The sequence below is a fragment of the Hypanus sabinus genome, chromosome 15 (genome assembly GCF_030144855.1).
Source record: "Hypanus sabinus isolate sHypSab1 chromosome 15, sHypSab1.hap1, whole genome shotgun sequence".
Lineage (NCBI taxonomy): Eukaryota > Metazoa > Chordata > Chondrichthyes > Myliobatiformes > Dasyatidae > Hypanus > Hypanus sabinus.
The window spans coordinates 7,175,372-7,197,703 of record NC_082720.1 but is presented as its reverse complement, the minus strand read 5'-3'; the positions used below and the strand labels follow the sequence as shown (position 1 = coordinate 7,197,703).

The 22,332-nt window shown below is 41.9% G+C and overlaps 1 protein-coding gene across 1 annotated transcript in view; it reads left to right on the top strand.

Annotated features, from left to right (window-relative positions):
* LOC132405119 (serine/threonine-protein kinase 32A-like) overlaps positions 1 to 22,332 on the top strand; it is a 419,454-nt gene that overhangs the window by 59,830 nt on the left and 337,292 nt on the right. The window contains exon 2 of the mRNA XM_059989823.1: positions 22,236 to 22,291. Within this exon, the coding sequence (XP_059845806.1) occupies positions 22,236 to 22,291 (56 nt within the window). The remainder of the gene's footprint in view (positions 1 to 22,235; positions 22,292 to 22,332) is intronic.

The following is a 22,332-nucleotide window of genomic DNA, read 5'->3' as shown; positions in this document are numbered from 1 at the left end:
GGATCTGTGAGAGGGAGGTGAGTCAGCTGTTCCAGAGGCAGAAGACCAGGAAAGCGCCAGGCCCAGACGGTGCATCGCCCTCCTGCCTGAAGACCTGCGCTGATCAGCTGGCCCCCAACTACACACAGATCTTCAATAGATCACTGGAGCTGTGTGAAGTCCCTCATTGCTTCAAGCGCTCCATTATCATTCCAGTCCCTAAGAAACCCACTATCGAGGGACTAAATGACTACAGGCCTGTTGCTTTGACATCTGTGGTCATGAAGTCCTTTGAGAGACGAGTGTTGGACATCATGGGCCCCCCGCTGGACCCCCCGCAGTTTGCTTATCAGGCAAATAGGTCAGTGGATGATGCAGTCAACGTGGGACTGCATTACATTCTACAACACCTCGACAACCCAGGAACTTCTGTAAGGGTCCTGTCTGCTGACTTCAGCTTGGTGTTTAACACCATCGTCCCAGAAATCCTCCACTCCAAACTCACCCAGCCTACTGACTCCCCTGCCATCTGTCAGTGGACCACAAGCTTCCTGACTGACAGGCAGCAGCAAGTGAGGGTGGGGAGCATCATCTCTAGCATCCAGACAATCAGTACTGGTGCCCCCCAGGGATGTGTGCTCTCCCCACTGCTCTTCTCCCTTTACACTAATGACTGCACCTCACAGGAGCCATCTGTTAAACTCTTGAAGTTTGCAGACGACACAGCTGTCATTGGCCTTATCTGAGACGGTGATAAGTCTGCATACAGATGGGAGGTAGAACGGCTGGCCCTCAGGTGTGGTCAGAACAATCTGGAGCTAAATACGCTCAGGACTGTGGAGATGACAGTGGACTTCAGGAGAAGCTCCCCAATACTCCCCCCGCTCACTAGTACTCAACAGTACCTTCAGATTTCTGGGTGTCACTATCTCCCAGGACCTGAAGTGGACACCCAATGCCGACACTCTTATCAAAAAGGCTTAGCAGAGGTTGTATTTCCTACATTAACTCAGAAAGTACAATCTGCCTCAGGAGCTGCTGATTCAATTCTATTCAGGAATAATCCAGTCTGTTCTCTGTTTGTCCATCACTGTCTGGTTTGGATCAGCTACCAAACAAGACACGAATAGACTCCAAAGAACCGTCAGGGCTGCGGAAAAGATTACTGGTGTGAAGCTGCTCTCGATCCAGGACTTGTATGCATCTAGAGTCAGGAAGCGAGCAAGCAGCATTATTGTAGACCCATCACACCCTGGACATCACCTGTTCCAACTCCTTCCTTCTGGTAAGCGCTTTAGATCACTGTATGCCAGGACAAATAGGTACAAGAACAGTTTCTTTCCGTATGCCGTCAGTCTTACGAACACTTGAATTTTAGTCTATTATAAATCAAGTCCACCTGTACATTCAATGAGGTGGACCTCATTGTATATAGTTTAAGATTATTTGCACTATTCTTGTTTGCTTTTAATTCTGTACAGTGAGAGCTCAGGGAACCCAGCATCAAATTCCCTGTGTGTGTCCTCATACTTGGCGATAATAAAGGATTCTGATTCTGTGGATAGGGTGGTGAAGAAAGCTTTTGATATGTTGGCCTTTAAAATCAGAGCATTGAGTATAGGAGTTGGGATGTAATGTTAAAATTGTACAAGGCATTGGTAAGGCTGAATTTGTATTGTGTACAGTTCTGGTCACTAAATTATAGGAAAAATGTCAACAAAATAGAGAGAGTACAGAGGAGATTTACTAGAATGTTTCCTGGGTTTCAGCACCTAAGTTACAGGGATAGATTGTACAAGTTAGGTCTTTATTCTTGGGGTGTAGAGGGTTGAGGGTGGACTTGATAGAGGTATTTAAAATTATGAGGGGGATAGATAGAGTTTTCCATTGAGAGTAGGGGAGATTCAAACAAGAGGACATGGGTTGAGAGTTAGGGGGCAAAAGTTTAGGGGTAACACGAGGGGGTATTTCTTTACTCAGAGAGTGGTAGCTGTGTGGAATGAGCTTCCAGTAGAAGTGGTAGAGGCAGGTTCAGTATTGTCATTAAAAGTAAAATTGGATAGGTATATGGACAGGAAAGGAATGGAGGGTTATGGGCTGAGTGCAAGTCGGTGGGACTAGGTGAGAGTAAGCATTCGGCACGGACTAGAAGGGCCGAGATGGCCTGTTTCCGTGCTGTAATTGTTATATGGTTATAAATCTCCTCTGTACTCTCTCTATTTTGTTGACATCTTTCCTATCCTCAACTTCTCTATCATAGCCTCCTAGCAGCTGGCCCACCTTGAAATGCTCAGAGCACTTCAGGTCCAAGTGAACGTGGAGAATTTGCTCCAAGTAACTTTATCTCCTTTGTTAATTAAAGGTTAAAGAATTCCAAGGTAAATCACATGGTTGAATGGACAAGATAGGGTGGATGTGGAGAGGATGTTTCCTATGGTGGGAGTATCCAGAACTAGAGGGAACAGCCTCAAAATTGAGGGGCAACATTTTAGAACAGAGGTTAGGAGGAATTTTTTTTAGCCGGAGAGCAGTAAATCTGTGGAATGCTCGGTCATGGATGTGGTATAGGATATATTTAAGGCAGAACCTGATTGTTTCCTGATCAGTTAGGGCATCAAAGGATATAGCGAGAAGGTAGATGTATGGGGTTGAGTGCGGTCTGGGTTCAGCCATGATGGAATGGTGATGCAGACTTGATGGGCTGAATGGCTTAATTCTGCTCCTATGCCTTATGGTCTTATGATCATTTTTAGTTATTTTTCTTTTCAAATGGATGCAACCAGTCCAGAATATGCTTAGCTTTGTTTGGTGCATTTCCCAGTACTTTGGAAACTGCTATATCCCTGTGACAATTTTCAAATGTAAATATGTATCTTCATAGATTAGATCATGTGTGAGACAAGCTTTCTTTAATGAGATGTGATTTAGCTGTAATTATGTACCAGGTTATTTCTAAAATAGGGACCAATATCACCAAACACGAGGAAATCTGCAGATGCTGGAAATTCAAACAAAACACACACAATGCTGGTGGAACACAGCAGGCCAGGCAGCATCTATAGGGAGAAGCGCTGTCGATGTTTTGGGCCGAGACCCTTCGTCGGACCAATATCACCAGGCTCTTGAAATAACAATATCTGAATAAAAATTACATAACTTATTTTGTCTATTAGAATAAATTGCTAGTGCCATGATTTGAGCTTGACTTTATATAGTATATGCTTTCTTTCTCTGTAAACTTTTCAACGTATTACTTGTCAACACAAATCTACTGCAGTTTCCAACAGTTTGTGTTGTGGCATGTATCATTTGGCAGTTCTTATACAGCTGGAACTGTACTCCCAAGTGAGCAAAGACCATGCAACTTGTGGAATTGATGTAACTTTGTCTCCAATACATATTTTACTTGTATGACCTTTCAACCTAGCTCACTGCAGAAAGCAAATGATTAAACGTATCAACAGCCAAATATAGCCTGGTTATCTGTCCTTCACTTCTCCCCTAATGGTTCCCATTATCATCTTCCTTACTCATCAGGTTCCAGCGTGGGTGGCCATAGTGTTTCTGTTTACCATCATCCTAATTATCTCCATATTCATCTTCCCCTCAACCCCAAAGAGTTGTGAAAATAAAACATGACTACATCTATTATATGAAGCTCCCAAGTTGAATACTTTTAAAATTTAGCAAGAGTTATAGTTGAATAACTATGGCAGCATCCTACAAAGTCTTACCGATCAACTAGTAACATTCTGTAAACTCACACAACCATAAGCTATAGGAGAACACTTGGATTATTCAGTCCATTAAGACTGCACTGCAATTCAACTGGCACAAATTCCACAGATTCACCACCTTTTGGCTGAAGAAATTTCTCCTTATCTCTGTTCTAATCGGATGCCCTTTAATTCTGAGGCTGTGCCTTATAGTCCAGACTCTCCCACTACTGGTAACATCCACTCTGTGTCCACTCTATCAAAGATTTTCAATATTTAGCAAGCAAGATTTCGGCCTTTCAAATTTTGATTGCAATATTTTGAAGCATGCTCTTCCAGTAAAGACAATGTCATTTGAAGCTCTGAACATCAGCTATTTTTATTCCCACCAGAAATTTAAGAGGGCATGACAAGGACAAGGGAGTTATCCTCTGTGTCCTGCTCAATATTTAAACTACAAACAGCATTAATAAAAAAATTATGATAAACGCTTAGATGTCCATGATATCCTTGTTGAGTCTGACCTTCCCTAACTGTCAGATATGTGAGGTATCATCGCCCATTATGTGTATACTCTAAGCAGTGTAATTAAATTGCATTGCTTTATTTTCTTTGATACATTGTCCCAGGAGCACCATGTGGAAAAAGATCTATTGCAATGGAAACAAGTGGAAAATGGTAACTGACTGATGACTGGTATTCCAGCACACAATAGTCCATCTCAGTGGAAATGACTATCATATAGGACGTGTGTTAATAGACAATAGACAATAGGTGCAGAAGTAGACCATTTGGCCCCTCGAGTCTGCACCGCCATTCTGAGATCATGGCTGATCATTCACTATCAATACCCAGTCCCTGCCTTGTCCCCATATCCCTTGATTCCCCTATCCATCAGATATCTATCCAGCTCCTTCTTGAAAGCATCCAGAGAATTGGCCTCCACCGTCTTCCGAGGCAGTGCATTCCACACCTCCATAACTCTCTGGGAGAAGAAGCTCTTCCTCAACTCTGTTTTAAATAACTGACCTCTTATTCTCAATCCATGCCCTCTGGTACTGGACTCTCCCAACATCTGGAACATATTTCCTGCCTCAATCCTATCAAATCCTTTAATTATCTTAAACGCTTCAATCAGATCCCCTCTCAATCTCCTCAATTCCAGCGTGTACAAGCCCAATCTCTCCAATCTCTCTGCGTAAGACAGCCCTGCCATCCCAGGAATCAACCTAGTGAATCTAGGCTGCACTTCCTCAATTGCCAGAATGTCCTTCCTTAAACCTGGAGACCAAAACTGTACACAATATTCCAGGTGTGGTCTCACCAGGGCCCTGTACAAATGCAAAAGGACATCCTTGCTCTTGTACTCAATTCCCCTTGTAACAAAGGCCAAATTCCATTTGCCCTCTTCACTGCCTGTTGCACTTGCTCATTCACCTTCATTGACTGGTGAACTAGGACTCCTAGGTCTCTTTGCATTTCTCCCTTACCTAACTCTACACCGTTCAGACAATACTCTGCCCTCTTGTTCCTGCTTCCAAAGTGGATAACTTCACATTTATTCACATTGAATGACATGTGCCAAGTATCTGCCCACTCACCCAGCCTATCCAAGTCTCACTGTATTCTCCTAACGTCCTCTTCGCATGTCACACTGCCACCCAGTTTAGTATCATCAGCAAACTTGCTGATATAGTTTTCAATGCCCTCATCTAAATCATTGACATAAATCGTAAAGAGCTGTGGTCCCAATACAGAGCCCTGTGGTACCCCACTAGTCACCTCCAGCCAGTCCGAGAAACACCCATTCACTGCTTTCTTTGCTTTCTATCTGCCAACCAGTTTTCTATCCATGTTGAAACCCTGCCCCCAATGCCATGAGCTCTGATTTTACTCACCAATCTCCTATGTGGCACCTTATCGAATGCCTTCTGAAAGAGACCTTGGAGACTTATGTTCTTTAAATCATTAGGCACATATTATGGTTTCTACAATTGAGCAGATGACGATTCTCCTGTTTGTTCCCATTTCTTCTACTTGTATTTCATATAATCACTGCTTTGTTAACCAACAGAAGGTTTAGCTTTATGGTCGATGAAAATTAGCACATAATAATAGATAGATACCTACATTATAGGAAAGATATCAACAGAATAGAGAGAGTACAGAGAAGATTTACTAGAATGTTACCTGGGTTTCAGCACCTAAGTTACAGGGAAAGGTTGAACAAGTTAGGTCTTTATTCTTTGGAGCGTAGAAGGTTGGGGGGGACTTGATAGAGGTATTTAAAATAATGAGGGGGATAGATCGAGTTGACATGGATGGGCTTTTTCCATTGAGAGTAGGGGAGATTCAAACAAGAGGACATGAGTTGAGAGTTAAGGGGCAAAAGTTTAAGGGTAACATGAGGGGGAATTTCTTTACTCAGAGAGTGTTAGCTGTGTGGAATGAGCTTCCGGTAGAAGTGGTAGAGGCAGGTTCAGTATTGTCATTTAAAGTAAAATTGGATAGGTATATGGACAGGAAAGGAATGGAGGGTTATGGGCTGAGTGTGGGTCAGTGGGTCTAGGTGAGTGTAAGCGTCGGCACGGACTAAAAGGGCTGAGATGGTTGTTTCCGTGCTGTAATTGTTATATGGTTACTTTGTTCAGTGTAGCATTACAAGTGCACAGATACACAAATATTAGAAGAGAAGAAAGAAAGAATAAAAAGAAAGTAACCTCAAATAGGAGGGGATCATCATTTCCCTGGCTATAGGTTGACTCATTCTCGAGCTTAATGGCTGAGGGTAGGAAAATCTTTGCATTATAGCAAACCTTACTCACTCAATAAGTCTGTGGTGTAGATTTTTCAATGTTGTCATCTGGAAATAGATATGGTGCTGGACTGGACAAGTAGATTTGTCCATAATATCTTAAGCATTTAAGTTCCTAAGACTAAATGAGGGTCTAGTTAGCTCTGCAAATGAATTTATTTGAATAGGTTTTCTGAGTCTTTGAATACTTTATGAGTAGTTTATGATGAGTAATCACTGACATGTCAATTTCAGCATGGCTATTCTAGAAATTACTTGTTTTATTTAAAGTGATTGCATACTTCTTCACTGCTTTTCACCCTGCTATCAATGCTTTCATTCTCATCTCTCTACTGCTACTGATTTTCTTCCAGTGCAGAATTTCCTTTTCACTGACCCTGGTTCACTCAGGGAAACTTTTGAGCCAAATTATTGTGTGTTTGAAATTTACACAATAGTCAACCATTTCGTTTTGACACTCAATGGCGTAAGCTTCATTGAAACCTCACAACAACATGTTGGGGATCACCGTTGCCAGTTATGTAAATAGAGTAACAACATAATTATTAAGTCTGCAAATGTTTGATATTTAGTGGGAGAAGCTCAACTCCTAATATTGCAGAAACTTGTCTCCAAGTCATAGACTATCCTTCCTCAGAAAAGTATCTGCTTTTTTTTTTATTTTTGCTCTGTCAAATCCTGAATTCCTGACATCTTTATGCCTTCCAAATTTCCCTTTACTCCTTCCATTGGCTATAGACTCAGTACATAAAGATGCTTTGCTTTAATGTATGCAAAATGCCAGAATCTGAACGGGTGGCTATTAATTCCATTTATAATGAGCTGCAGATAATGCCATCTTCTTAGCCTTCTGGCTCTGGCATCTCTGATGGAGCATCTGGGAGTTCTTGGCTATTCAAAAGAGACCTGGAAGCAGGATAGTGTGCATGGGTCAAGTAAGAACTGTTTGCTTTCACCATTAACATTCTATAAGACTGGGAGGTAGCAGTGAATGAGAAGGAACATTAGTGTGAACATTCTGCCATTTTAATCAGTTCTTGCATCACTGACCATGGCTTTTCTCAAAGCCTTCCTACTAATTGCTAGTTTCTCCAGCTCAGTGAGACTTGGACTGCTGTCATTTGCAAGGGAGGGAGAGATATATTAATGAGATTCAAGCGATGCATCTGGCTTTATTGAATTGCTGGCAGTATGAGAAAGTTGTATTTATGACATTTGGCGTAGTGGTGAATGCATTAGCAATATGGGAATCCTGGCTGATAAATTTCATTGCATGGTGAATGATGAATGTGTAGCATAGAACAGAGTGAAAAGCTAAGGTTACAAGTCCAGGACTCTGGACTTGTAGATCTGTTTAGTGAACCAGACCATGCATTTGATATTATTTAGTTTCTTGGAGAATAACATCCAGGCTTTTGGATTGCACTCCTGGCCTTGTTTTCCACCTCTTCCCCGACTCTGGTCCTGGAAGATGTACTGGCATTCTGTGGGTATGGGACTTCTCTCTTCTTCACTTCATTCATTAATGTGTCCAATGCCACACAGTAATTTTACTATTCTCTACCAATGAGTTACTTGGTAGAGAATAATTTACTTTTACCAGCTGTGTTTTCCTTTGCAATAAAACTCATTGAACCTCTTGAGATTTGTTTATTTTTATTTGTGTGCTTGAAGGCTTAAATTGTATCTATGCAGATGTAAGCTTGTGGTTTGTTTCTTTCAAGATCAATGTGAGAAACTGTTTCCCATTTGGCTAGTTCATTCCTACTTGCATGTTAATATCCAAGGTAGAAAAATACATCCAGTCTCCTCCATTAGCTTGACAATGGTCTGTTTCTTGACAATTCTTACTTGGGTATGAAAAACGCTTTCTCATGGCCTGTCCAAAACCCTAATGAAGGCTGATGGGATGGGGCTGAGAGATGACTCACAGAATCATCAGAATCACATAAACAAACCCTTTGGCCGAACTTGATAGTGCTGACCAAAACGCCCATCCAGACTAATCCCGTTTGCATGCATTTGGTGCATTGTCCTCTAAACCATTCCTATTCTTGTACTTTTGCAATTTTAAAAAATATTGTACCTGCCTTAATCACTTCTTCTAAAGCTTGTTCCATATACCCACCTCCTTCTGTGCAAAAAGGAAGTGCCTGTAAAGAGTATTCACCTCCCTTTGAATTTTCATGTTTTGTTGTTTTACAACATTGAATCACAATGGATTTAATTTGGCTTTTTTGACACCGATCAACAGAAAAAGACTCTTTTGTGTCAAAATTAAAACAGGTCTCTACAAAATTATCTAAATTAATTACAAGTATAAAACACAAAATAATTGCCCAAGTATTCACCCCCTTCAAGACAGAATTCAGTAGATGCACCTTGGTAGCAATTACAGCCTTGAGTCTGTGTGGATAGGTCTCTATCAGCTTTCCACATCTGGACCCTGCAGTTTTTCCCCCATCTTTATAAAACTGCTCGAGCTCTGTATGCCTGCATGGGAATCATGAGTGAATAACCCTTTTCAAGTCCAACCACAAATTCTCAATTGGATTGAGGTCTTGACTCTGACTTGACCATTCCAGGACATTAATTTTGTTGTGTTTAAGCTATTCCTGTGCAGCTTCGGCTTCATGCTTGGGGTCATTGTCTTGCTGGAAAACAAATCTTCTCCCAAGTTGTAGTTCTCTTGCAGACTGCATCAGGTTTTCCTCCAAGATGTCCCTGTATTTCGCTACATTCCTTTTACCCTCTAACTTAACAAGCTTTCCAGTGCCTGTTGCAGTGAAGCATCCCCACAGCATGACGCAGCCACCACTGTGCTTCACCCAGGCAACAGTTTTATGTGCAGTCTCTCCCATCTCAGCACTGAAGCAGAGTTGTCATAGGTCTCAGTGACTTCCCTCACAAGTCCTCTTCTTGCACGGTCACTCAGTTTTTGAGGACGGCCTGCTCTAGACAAATTTACAACTGTGCCATATTCTTTGCAATTCTTGATGATTGACTTAACTACTCCAAAGGATATTCAATAACTTCAAATTTTTCTTGTATCCATATCCTGACTTGTGCTTTTCAATAACCTTTTTGTGGTGTCGCTGAGAGTGCCCTTTTGTGTTCATGGCCTGGTTTTTGCCAGGATACTGACTCACCAGCAGTCAGACCTCCCAGATGCAGGTGTATGTTTATTACAATCAACTGAAAGACCTTGACTGCACACAGGTGATCTCCATTTAAATAATTATGTGACTTCTGAAACCAACTGGCTGCACCAGTGATGATTTGGTGTGTCATATTAAAGGGGGGGGGGGTAAATACTTATGCAATCAATTATTTTGTGTTTTATATTTGTAATTAATTTAGATCACTTTGTAGAGATCTGTTTTCACTTTGACACAAAAGAATCTTTTTCTGTTGATCAGTGTGAAAAAAGCCAAATTAAATCCACCTGTACTTTGTGTTTCTCTCTCCCCTCACCCCTCATCTTTTAAATCTACTTCTCAGCTTTTTTTCTCCAATCCTGCCAAAGGGTTTCAGCCCGAAATGTCAACTGTGTTTTTGTCCATAAATGCTGCCTGGCCTGCTGAGTTCCTCCAACATCTTATGTGTGTTGCTTGGATTTCCAGCATAGCCATATAACCATATAACAATTACAGCACGGAAACAGGCCATCTTGGCCCTTCTAGTCTGTGCCGAATGCTTACTCTCACCTAGTCCCACCTACCTGCACTCAGCATATAACCCTCTATTCCTTTCCTGTCCATATACCTATCTAATTTTTTTAAATGACAAAATCAAACCTGCAGATTTTCTCTTGTTAGAGAGCTCACTATATACTTTGTTTGTTGTTCAGATCGTCGCAATCAGTATAGATCAGAAACATGTACAGAAAATATAAACCTTATTTTATGTACACTGAACATTTTCTATAGCTTATCTTCAATATTGAAGTTATTCTTCTTTTAGATCATTACAAAATGTCCACCAATTCTTAGAATGTGTTACATTTACATCTCTTCCCATGTATGATTATATAGATCTTTCTAACTCTTTTAATTGTGTTTTCATTTTGAACAAGGTTATCTATTTATATTGAGTACAAGAGATAGGATATTATGTTGAAGTTGTGTGAGACATTGGTGAGGCCTAATTTGAAATATTGCATGCAGTTTTGGTCACCAACCAACAGGAAAGATATAAATAACTTTGAAAGAGTTACAGAGAAAATGAACAAGGGTGTTGCAAGGATCTGGAGGACCTGAGTTATAAGGAAAGATTGAATAGATTAGTTTATTCCTTGGAACATAGAAGATTGAGAGATTTGATAGAGATATTTCAATATTATGAAGCAGGCTTTTTCACTAAGGTTTACTGAGACTACAACTAGAGGTCATGAGTTAAAGGTGAAAGCTGAAAAGTTTAAGGAGACCATGAGGGGAAATGTCTTCACTTAGAGGGTCATGACAGTGTGGAATGAGCGGCCAGTGAAAGTGCTGCATGCAAGCTTAATTTTAATTTTTAAAATAAGTTTGGATAGGTACAACTCGCTTGGAATTATTTCTTAGCTCTTGAAATAGCCCTGCACAGGTCATACCTGGTTTTCTTCTACAGACCTGGGCCGCCAAATTTAATTGCCACTGATTAAACCCTCGGCAGACTATGAACCTCTTGGTTCATCCACGGCATTTGATTTGATTATACACTGTAAGTTCTCATAGTCAAACACTCATCCACACATTTTAATGAACTCAGTGTTCATGTCATAAGGTTGTTGGCTACTCAGATTGAATATAAGGTGTTGTTTCTCCAATCTGAGTGTGGCTTCATTGTGACTGCAGAGGAGGCCATGTGTGGACATACTGGAATGGGAATGGGAAGTGGAATTAAAATGGTGGCCACTGGGAAATCCTGCTTCTTCTGGTGAATGGAGCATAGGTGCTCGGTGAAGCAGTCTTCCAATTTATGTCAGGTCTCATCGATATTCAGGAGGCCACACCGGGAGCACCAGATACAGTAGATGATCCCTACAGATCCACAGGTGAAGTGTCTCCTCACCTGGATGGACAGTTTGGGGCCCTGAATGGTAGTGAGGATGGAAGTGTAGGGCCAGGTGTGGCACTTGTTTCACTTGTAAGGATGAGTGTCAGGAGGGAGATAAGTGGGGAGGGACAAATGGACCAGGGAGTTGCGAAGGAAAGGATCCCTGTGGAAAGCAGAAAGTGAGGAGGGGGTGGAATGATGTGCTTGGTGGTGGGATCCCGTTGGAGATGTCAGAAGTTTTGGAGAATTATGTGCAGGGTGCAGAGACTGGTGGGGTGGGAGGAAAAATTTGATATTTTTTATATTGCGTGTTTTCTTGTTGCCGTTTGGCATGATTTGTTAGATGTTTTTGTATGGGAGGGATGTTGGGGCTTGGGGTTTGATGTTCTCACTGTTTGCATTATTTGTTTTTCTGCATGGGATGGTGTCAATGTTCTTGTTGCCATTTTGCAATTTGTTTTTATTTGGTGTGGAGGATAGTTGATCTTTTTCTTTGAATGGTTCCATAGTTTTCTTTGTTTCATGGCTATCCGGAGGAGACAAATCTCAGAGTTGTATATTGCATACATACTTTGATAATAAATGAGCCTTTGAACTTTTTGAAGTTTTAGATGTCATGCTGCATCTTTGCAAACTTCTAATGAAGTAGAGGTGCTGCTGTGCTTTCTTCATAATTGCACTGACCTGCTGGGCTCAGGACAGGTCCTCTGAAATGATAACACCAGGAATTTAAAGTTGTTGACCCTTGCCACCTCTAAACCCCTGATGAAGACTGGTTCATAGACCTCTAGTTTCCTCCTCCTGAAGTTAATCAGCTCCTTGGTCTTGCTGACATTGAGTGAGAGATTGTTTTTGTGGCACCATTCAGAGATTTTAAATCTGCTCCCAACAGTACTGTGCAAACGTCTTAAGCACATATAGATAATTAGGGTGTCTAAGACTTTTGCACAGCTCTGCATTTATCAATCTGGAGCAGAGAGCGAGTTTGTAAATTTGGCAGGAGCAAAGGATAACGAGGGTGGAGCGCCATGGGACAGGTGGCAGAGAAGGAGTACTAGTGGTGTTGGATGCTGCAGGTGCCAACACCCAGCCCTGAGACCCCAGGCAAGGTCATTTGATTGCAAACAATTGGGTTATTGATCATTACAGAATGTCTCTCTGGTGCTTCCTGTTCTGTCCCCTCTTCCCAACCGTGATTCCCCTCTCACTACCCTTGTTCTACTCTCTGTCCACAATAAAGATCCAGATCAGAATTGGGTTTATCATCACTCACATATATATCATGAAATTTGTTTTTTCTTGTGGCAGTAATACAATGCAATACATAAATTGCATCTTACTGTTCAATAGTCTTAGGCACCCCTGCTTTATATGTTTTCAGCAAACTTAAATATAGCATTGGAGCTGTGCTTAGTCTTGCATTCATAAGTATAAAGAGAGTAAAGCAGGGCAATAAGCAAATAGCTTTGTGGTACACCTGAGGTGATGGAGATTGTGGAGGAGATGTTTTTGCTAACCAACCAGGGTCTGTAGGTGAGGAATTCAGGGATCCAATTGCACAAGGAAGTATTGAGGCTTAGGTCTTGAAGCTTTCTGGTTAAGTTGATGGGACGGTGGTGTTGATAGTGCTGTAGTCAATAATGAACATCCTGGTGTATGCACCTTTGCTGTCCAGATGCTCCAGGATTGAGTAAAGAGCATCTGCTGTGGACCTGTTGTGCTGGTAAAACAATTTGAGTGGATCCAAGTCACTTCTCTGTCAATAGTTGATATGTTTCATCATCAATCTCTCAATGCATTTTATCACAGTGCATGGATGCGCTAATGGATCCTGGAGGCCTAATCAGCGGTGGAAAATGAGCACTTTGAGGAGTTTACTCACAGGTTGGTGAAAGTTGTGTAAAAGGAGAGCTAGCGGGCATTTGGACATTCCAGAGCTGGGAACACAGCACTGTGAAGTTTATAAAAGTACAGAAGGGACAAGCAGGACAGACATTGTTGTGAGTGGGTCAGTGGTGAGAGTGAGAGTGTTAGGCTTTGACTCAAGAGGCTTCGCAAGAAGAGGCTGAGGCCAAAGAAACAGGCTGGCGGATATGGTCTTGGTTGTCCATTGTACAGTGCAGGCAGGATGGCAGATATGGCAGTGGAATGCTCCTCCTGTAGAATCTGGGAATTCATGGAACCTGATAGTCTCCCTGATGACTACACCTGTGGGAAGTGCAGCCAACTCCAGCTCATGAAAGACTGCATTAAGGAGCTGGAGGTGGAGTTGGATGAGCTTAGGATAATCCAGGAGGCAGAGATATTGATAGATACGACTTTTGAGCAGGTAGTTACACCCAGAGTGCAGAATTCAGTGAGTAGATGGGTGAACACTGGGAGAGGTAAAGGGACAAAGAAGTCAGTGCAGAGTCCCCCTGCTAGAGGAGAGGCTGTACTTGATCTGGTATTGGGAAATGAACCTGGTCAGGTGTCAGATCTCTCTGTGGGAGAGCATTTTGGAGGTAGTGATCACAACTCTATTTTCTTTATCGTAACACTGGAGAGGGATAGGAGCAGACAATTTGGGAAAACGTAATTGGAGTGGGGGAAATATAATGCTATTAGGCAGGAACTTGGGAACGTAAATTGGGAGCAGATGTTCTCAGGAAAATGCACAACATAAATGTGGCAAATGTTGCATGGCGTTCTGCATAGGTATGTTCCATTGAGACAGGGAAAGGATGGTAGGGTTAAAGAACCATGGTGTACAAATGATGTAGAAAATCTAGTTAAGAAGAAAAGGAAAGCTTACAAAAGGTTCAAGAAACTAGGTACTGTTAGAGCACTAGAAAATTGCAAGGTTGCCAGGAAGGAGCTTAAGAATGGAATTAGGAGACTCAGAAGGGGCCATGAGAAGGCCTTGGCAAGCAGGATTAAGGAAAACCCCAAGGCATTCTACAAGTTTGTGAAGAGCAAGAGAATGAGCCATGTGAGAATAGGGCCAATCAGGTGCGATAGTGGAAACCTAGCATGGAGTTGGAGGAGGTTCTTAATGAACACTTTGCTTCAATATTCACCAGTGAACAGGACCTTGGTAATTGTGGGGATGACTTACAGTAGACCGAAACGCATGAGTGTATAGACATTAAGAAAGAGGATGTACTGGAGCTGTTGAAAGGTATTAAATTAGATAAGTCACTGGGACTGGATGAGATGTACCCCAGGCTACAGTGGGAAATGAGGGAGGAGATTGATGAGCCTCAGGTGATGATCTTTAAGGATGGATGGTCAGTAAAGATGGAGGAAGTTCCACAGGATTGGAAGGTTGCAAATGTTGTTCCCTTGTTCAAGAAAAGGAGTAGAGATAACCCAGGAAAATATAGACCAGTGATTCTTACTTCCGTGGTGGGCAAGTTGTTGGAGAAGATCCTGAGAGGCAGGATTTATGAGCATTTGGAGAAACAAAATCTGATTAGGGATAGTCAGCACGGCTTTGTCAAGGGAAGGTCATGCCTTACTAGCCTGATTGAATTCTTTGAGGATGTAACAAAACATATTGATGAAGGAAGAGCTAGACTTCCTGTCTACTGGATCCTAGACTTTCTGACTGAGAGACCTCAGTCAGTCTGGATCGGGAGCAGCATCTCCAACACCATTACACTGAGCATGGGGGCCCCCCCAGGGCTGTGTGTTCAGTTCACTGCTGTTTACTCTGCTGACCCATGACTGTGCTGCAACATACAGCTCGAACCACATCATCAAGTTTGCCGATGACATGACCATGGTGGGTCTCAACAGCAAGAACAATGAGTCAGCATACAGAGGAGGTGCAGCAGCTAACAGACTGGTGCAGAGCCAACAACCCATCTCTGAATGTGAATAAAACAAAAGAGATGGTTGTTGACTTCAGGAGAGCATGGAGTGACCACTCTCTGCTGGACATTGATGGCTCCTCCGTTGGGATCATTAGGAGCACCAGATTTCTTGGTGTTCACCTGGCGGAGAATCTCACCTGATCCCTCAACATAGCCAAGAAAGCCCAGCAGCGTCTCTACTTTCTGCGAAGGCTGAGAAAAGTCCATCTCCCACCCCCCATTCTCACCACATTCTACAGAAGATGTATCGAGAGCATCCTGAGCAGCTGCATCACTGCCTGGTTCAGGAATTGCACCATCTTGGATCACAAGACCCTGCAGCGGATAGTGAGGTCGGCTGAGAAGATCATCGGGGTCTCTCTTCCCACTATTACAGACATTTACACCACATGCTGCACCCGCAAAGCTAACAGCATTGTGAAGGACCCCACGCACCCCTTGCACAAACTCTTCTCCCTCCTGCCATTTGGCAAAAGGTGCTGAAGCATTTGGGCTGTCAAGACCAGACTGTGCAACAGTTTCTTCCTCAATACTCAGAGTCTAGACTGACATCTACATCATTTATTGTTATATTGCAATTGTTGTATTATTGTCCTCTCCTGTGTCTATTGTCTTGTTTATTAATTATTGTACTGCCCTACACTGTTTTGTGCACTTTATGTAGTCCTGTGCAGGTCTGTAGTCTAGTGCAGTTTTTATGTTGTTTTACATAGTCTAGTGTAGTTTTGTGTTGTTTCATGTAGCACCACGGTCCTGGAGGAATGTTGTTTCGATTTTACTGTGTACTGTACCAGCAGTTTATGGTCAAAATGACAATAAAAGCAACTTGAACTTGAACTTGGATGTAGTGTATTTGGATTTCATTAAGGCATTTGATAAGGTTCCCCATACAAGTCTCATTCAGAAACTAATGAGTCATGGAATCCAAGGAGACCTTGCTTTGTGGATCCAGAATTGGCTTGACCACAGAAGGCAAAGAGAGATTGTAGATGGTTTGGATTCTGCAAGGAGGTCGGAGACCAGTGGTGCTCCATGGGGATCTGTTCTGGAACCCCTTCTCTTTGTGATTTTTAAAAATGACCTGGATGAGGAAGTAGAAGGGTGGGTTAGTAAGTTGCTGATGTGGGGGGGTTGTGGGTAGTCTGGAGGGTTGTCCGAGATTACAGTGGGATATCAATAGGATGCCGAGCTGGGCTGAGAAGTAGCAGATGGACTTCAACCCGGATAAGTGTGAAGTAGTACATTTTGGTAGGTCAAATTTGAAGACAAAAGATAATGTTAATGGTAAGGTTCTTGGCAATGTGGAGGATCAGTGAGATCTTGGGTTCCATGACCATAGGATATTCAAAGCTGCTCCACAGGTTGACAGTGTTTTTAAGAAGGCATATGGTGTGATGGCATTCATCAACTGTGGGACTGAGTTTAAGAACTGTGAAGTAATTTTGAAGCTATGCAAGATCTTAGTTAGACCCTATTTGGAGTACTGTGTTCAGTTCTGGTCACCTCACTACAGGAAGGCTGTGGAAACTATAGAAAGGGTACAGAGGAGATTTACAAGAATGTTGCCTGGATTGGAGAGCATGCCTTATGAGAACAGGTTGAGGGAACTTGGCCTTTTCTCCTTGGAGTGACAGAGGATGAGAGATGACCTGATACAGTTGTGTAAGATGATGAGATGCATTGATCGTGTGGATAGTCAGAGGCTTTTTCCCAGGGCTGAAATTGCTAACATTATGGGACATTGCTTTAAGGTGCTTGGAAGTAATTAAAAGGGGAATGTCAGGGGTAAGTTTTTCACACAGAGAGTGGTGGATGTGTGGAATGCACTGCCAGTGACCATGGTAGAGGCAGGTAAAATAGGGTCTTTTAAGAGACTCTTAGATAGGTATATGGAGCCTAGAAAAATAGAGGGCTATGCAGTAGGGAAATAGTAGGCAGTTTCTAGAGTAGGTGACATGGTCGGCACAACATTGTGGGCTGAAGGACCTGTAATGTGCTGTAGATTTAAGAAGAAATTCATTGAGGCAGGTTACCATGTTCTTCTTAGGCATCAGTATAATTGAAACCTGCTTGAACCTGGTGATCACTCCAATCAGTTGATCAGCACCAGTACTTGTGATTTAGTACTTGGCCACGTACACCATCTGGGATGGATACTTTCCGTAGCTTCACTGTCCTTAAGGATGCTCTCACATCAACCTGAGACTACCTGTAAATGCTGACACAGTCCCCGAGACCCCTGTATGCAGGTAGAAGGACTGCCAAGTGATCAGATTTCCTGAAATGCAGTCTGGGCGTGGAATGGTAGGCATTCCTCGTAGTAGTATCACAGTGGCCCCTGATACAGCAGGATATATACTGATGATAACTGAGCAGAGATTTCTTCAAAGATCTGCCTCTACAGCTTCCTCTGGCAGCTCCTTCCATATACTTAACACTTTATGTGAAGATATTGAAAGAAAAGCATCTCACAGGTGATGATCATGCTGTCTTGTTAATTTAGCAGTAGGTGTCATATTAACAGCTGAGCTTACTTCTTCAGACCACAGAAGATCTTGGCACAGAATGATATTCTGTGTATAAGATCGTTCTTTGTTTCTTGAATAGTGAGTAAAAGGGAAATGAAGAAGTCTTTACACCAGAGCTGGGATAAGTGTAAACTATACTGAGATAAGACAGGGATAGGAAAAGGGAGAAAATTAGCAGCTGAAAGAGAAAAAGTAGATATGAATTATATTGCAGGCAGTGTCACATTCACAGGCATCATGTGTGAACATATTGTGATATGTTAACTCATTGAGTCCAAAATGGCTGAAGTTACCATGATACCTTTCAGAGTGTATCAACAATGGCCCTGAAGCCCTGCTGTATTGGACATCTCTAGTCCACGAGATGTGCTTCAACAGGAAGATGAGAGAAAGGAAAGAGCATTCTGTCAGGTTGCATCAGGACCGAAAGAAGCTGTAGAGGGTGGTAAATTTAGTTGGCTCCATCTTGGGCACTAGCCTACAAAGTACCCAGGACATCTTTAGGGAGCAGTGTCTCAGAAAGACAGCGTCCGTTATTAAGGAGCTCCAGCACCCGGGCATGCCCTTTTCTCACTGTTACCATTAGGTAGGAGATACAGAAGCCTGAAGGCACACACTCAGTGATTCAGGGAAAGCTTCTTCCCCTCTGCCATCTGATTCCTAAATGACCTTTGAACCAGTGAACACTACCTCACTTTTTAAATACAGTTGGCCCTCTTTATCTGCAGATTCCACGTGCATGGATTCAGCCAACCGCAGATTGGGAAAACCCTGAAGATCTCTTTCCAGCACTCGTTGTTTGACCATGTACAGACTATTTTTTCTTGTCATTATTCCCTAAACAGTACAGTATACCAACTATTTACATAGCATTTACATTGTATTAGGTATTATAAGTAATCTAGAGATGATTTAAAAGTGCAGGCAGTCCCCGGGTTATGAAGGAGTTCCGTTCCTGAGTCAGTCTTTAAAACGGATTTGAGGTCGGAACAGGTACATCCGGTATTATTTAGTGTCAGTTAATCAAACGTTTGTCTTAGTATATAGTATATATTTTACCTTTCTATGCCTATAAAGCCCTTAAGAAACGTATGTATTTCAATAATCAAACCACTGTGTTGCTTAGTAATAATTGTAGCTTTCATCAGGGCTGGGCCTTTCACATTATCCATTAAAATTGTTCCGATTGTTGACCAACTGTAGCCTAACACTTTTCCAGTGTCTGATGGCGTTTCACCTCTTTCTGATCGCTTTATTATTTCCACTTTATTTTCAATCGTAATCGTGATTATTTTTGTGAAAAGAAACACTGCGGATTCAGAGCTGCACCAGGTCCTAAAGACCACCTCACGGTGACCGGTAAATAAGGTCTGGGGTTCTGCTGGGTCCTAAGATCCACTTCATTGAGACTGGTTAAATAAGGAACTTTAGCATCCGCATTTTTTGGTATCCGTGGGGGATCCCGGAAGCAATCCCCCGCGGATAAGGAGAGCCAACTGTATATATATTATTTCTGTTTTTGCACAATTTTTAATCTGTTCAATATACTGTAATTGATTGATTTATTTATTATAAACTTTTCCTACTATATTATGTATTGCATTGAACTGCTGCTGAGTTAAAAATTTCTTGACACATATCTGTGATGATAAATCTGCTTCTGATATTACAGCGACAACATAGGTAAATGTTGAGTGGCACATCAATTAATGCTAATTCTGCAACAGATCTAGGGACCAATGCTCACTCCTGACTATACTAAATATGTGGAGTTTGCATGTGATCTTCCTCATTCCAACGATGTGGTGGTTGGTTTGTTAATCAACTATGTAAATCATTCTTAAAGTGGAAAAGAATCTGTGAGAATTATAGAAGTGAGCATGAGCCCCGTGTCTGTGCCAAACATCAGAAAGCTTTTACACTAACTCCAATTTTGTTCTCATCTCCTACACTCTAGGATATGTTAGGCACTACATCTATGTGGTCAAGTGGGAATGAATAGTTTAGAAGGAAATAAATAGGAGAAAGGGACTGATGGGATTGCTCTGAGAATCAGCATTGACACAATGTGTTGAACAGCCTCCTTCCCACATGATAAGAAAATATTGCATAATATATTGTTGCTATTTTTGTTAAAGTTGGCTGAAGAGACTGGAATTATGTATGTCATTTTGCTGAATTATTGAATCATTATTTCACTGAGAAGTATTTTGTTTTTTATTTTACATTTTCTTTTATTTTTCATTTTACTCAATCGTGAGGATAGGAAGATCAGTTTCTTTTTGCTCATGGTTCCAGTAATAATTATGAAGTTCTACTATTGGTACACATGCTCAGTGATTGTTTAACAGATATTTTCCTTGCCTCTTATACCTGGACAATGAGTGCAAGCTTCATGTTAAAGTCTAGTCAACTGATAGCAGCCATTAGAGAAATGTTAACCAATGTTTTGGGTCAAGATCTGAACGTTGACTATCACTTGACCTCCATGGATGATGCTTGACCCCTGAGTTCTTAAGCTGTTTTTGGCGTGAACTACTCATAAGTTATGTTGAACTAGGTTTGAGAACAAGTTCAGAGTTCAAACCACCTCATACACTTAAGCATTTCCTTGTCAGTTAGGTACAATCTACTAGTTCTCAATTTCTCAAAGGAGGAGTTTTGTTTAACAGTTACAACACCCTACAGTTTTTGTTATTACAGAACTGTATAGTAGTAAGAAGTGGAATACTAAGGGAAATTAAAAGCACTGCATGCATGCACGCACGCACGCACACACACACTATATAATCTTTAAAATAACTACTTGACCCATTCTTTATTTACAAATGTGTAAGAAATTGGAATTTGGAAACAGATGTTCAAAGGGGAAAGCACAGAAGTAATATGGGAGAAGTTTAGAACTGTCCCTAAACAACTGCCTCATGAGCCTGATTGAGTTTTTTGAAGAGATAACAAAAGAAATTGATGAGGTAGGGCAGTGGATGTGGTCTACATGGACTTCAGCAAAGCATTGACAAGGTCCCTCATGAGAGACTCATCCAGAGAGTCATGAGGCATGGGATAAGTGGAACCTTGGCTGTTTGGATAAAAAATTGGCTTAAAGGAAGAAAGCAGAGGGTATTGTGGAAGGAAAGTATTCTGCCTGGAGATTGGTGACTAGTGGAGTGCCACAGGGATCTGTCCTGGGACCCCTGCTATTTGTGATTTTTATAAATGACCTGGATGAAGGATGGGTGAGTAAGTTTGCGGATGACACGAAGATTAGAGGAGTTGTGGATGGAGCTGTAGGTGGTCGAAGGTTACAAGAGGATCTAGACAGGCTGCAGAGTTGGGCAGAAAAATGGCAGATGGAGTTCAATCCGGATAAGTGTGAGTTGATGCATTTTGGAAGGACAAACCAGAAGACTGAGTACAGGATTAATGGTCAGTTACTTAAAAGTGTGGATGAACAGAGGGACCTTGGGGTTCAAATCCATACAGCCCTCAAGGTCGCTGCACAGGTTGATAGGGTAGTTAAGAAGGCCTATGGGTTGCTAGGCTTCATTAACAGGGGGATTGAGTTCAAGAGTAGAGAGGTCATGTTGCAACTTTACAAATCTCTGGTGAGACTGCACTTAGAGTATTGTGTTCAATTCTGGTCACCTCATTATAGGAAGTATATGGAAGCTATGGAGAGGGTGCAGAGGAGATTTACCAGGATGTTGCCTGGTTTGGAGAACAAGTCATATGAAGCAAGGTTAGCAGAACTGGGACTTTTCTCTTTGGAGCGTAGAAGAATGAGAGGGGGCTTGATAGAGGTCTACAAGATCATGAGAGGCATAGATAGGGTTGGTAGTCAGTACCTGTTTCCCAGGGCACCAATAGCAAACACCAGAGGGCATATGTACAAAATTAAGGGAGGGAAGTTTAGGGGAGACATCTGTGTTTTTTACACAGAGGGTTGTGAGTACCTGGAATGACTTGCCAGGGATGGTGGTGGAGGCTAAAACATTAGGGGTATTTAAGAGCCTCTTGGACAGGCACATGGATGAAAGAAAAATGGAGGGTTATGGGGTAGTGTGGGTTTAGTACTTTTTTAAAGGATTATATGGGTCGGCACAACATGGAGGGCTGAAGGGCCTGTACTGTGTTCTATGGTTCTAAATAACCAGTCCTGCAAAACAAATTGCATGTCTCTGCCTCATCAAAAGCAAGACCATTATTGCCAAACAGAAATTTTTATATTCATGATGATGATGATGGCTCAGAGTGGTGGTAGCAGAAATACATTGTGAAGTAACTCACCTTTCATTCTTTACAGTGAACTTTGACCACTTCCAGATCTTAAGAGCAATTGGCAAGGGCAGCTTTGGAAAGGTAAGGGATTCTGCTACTTTGCACCTTCATAGTACTATGCT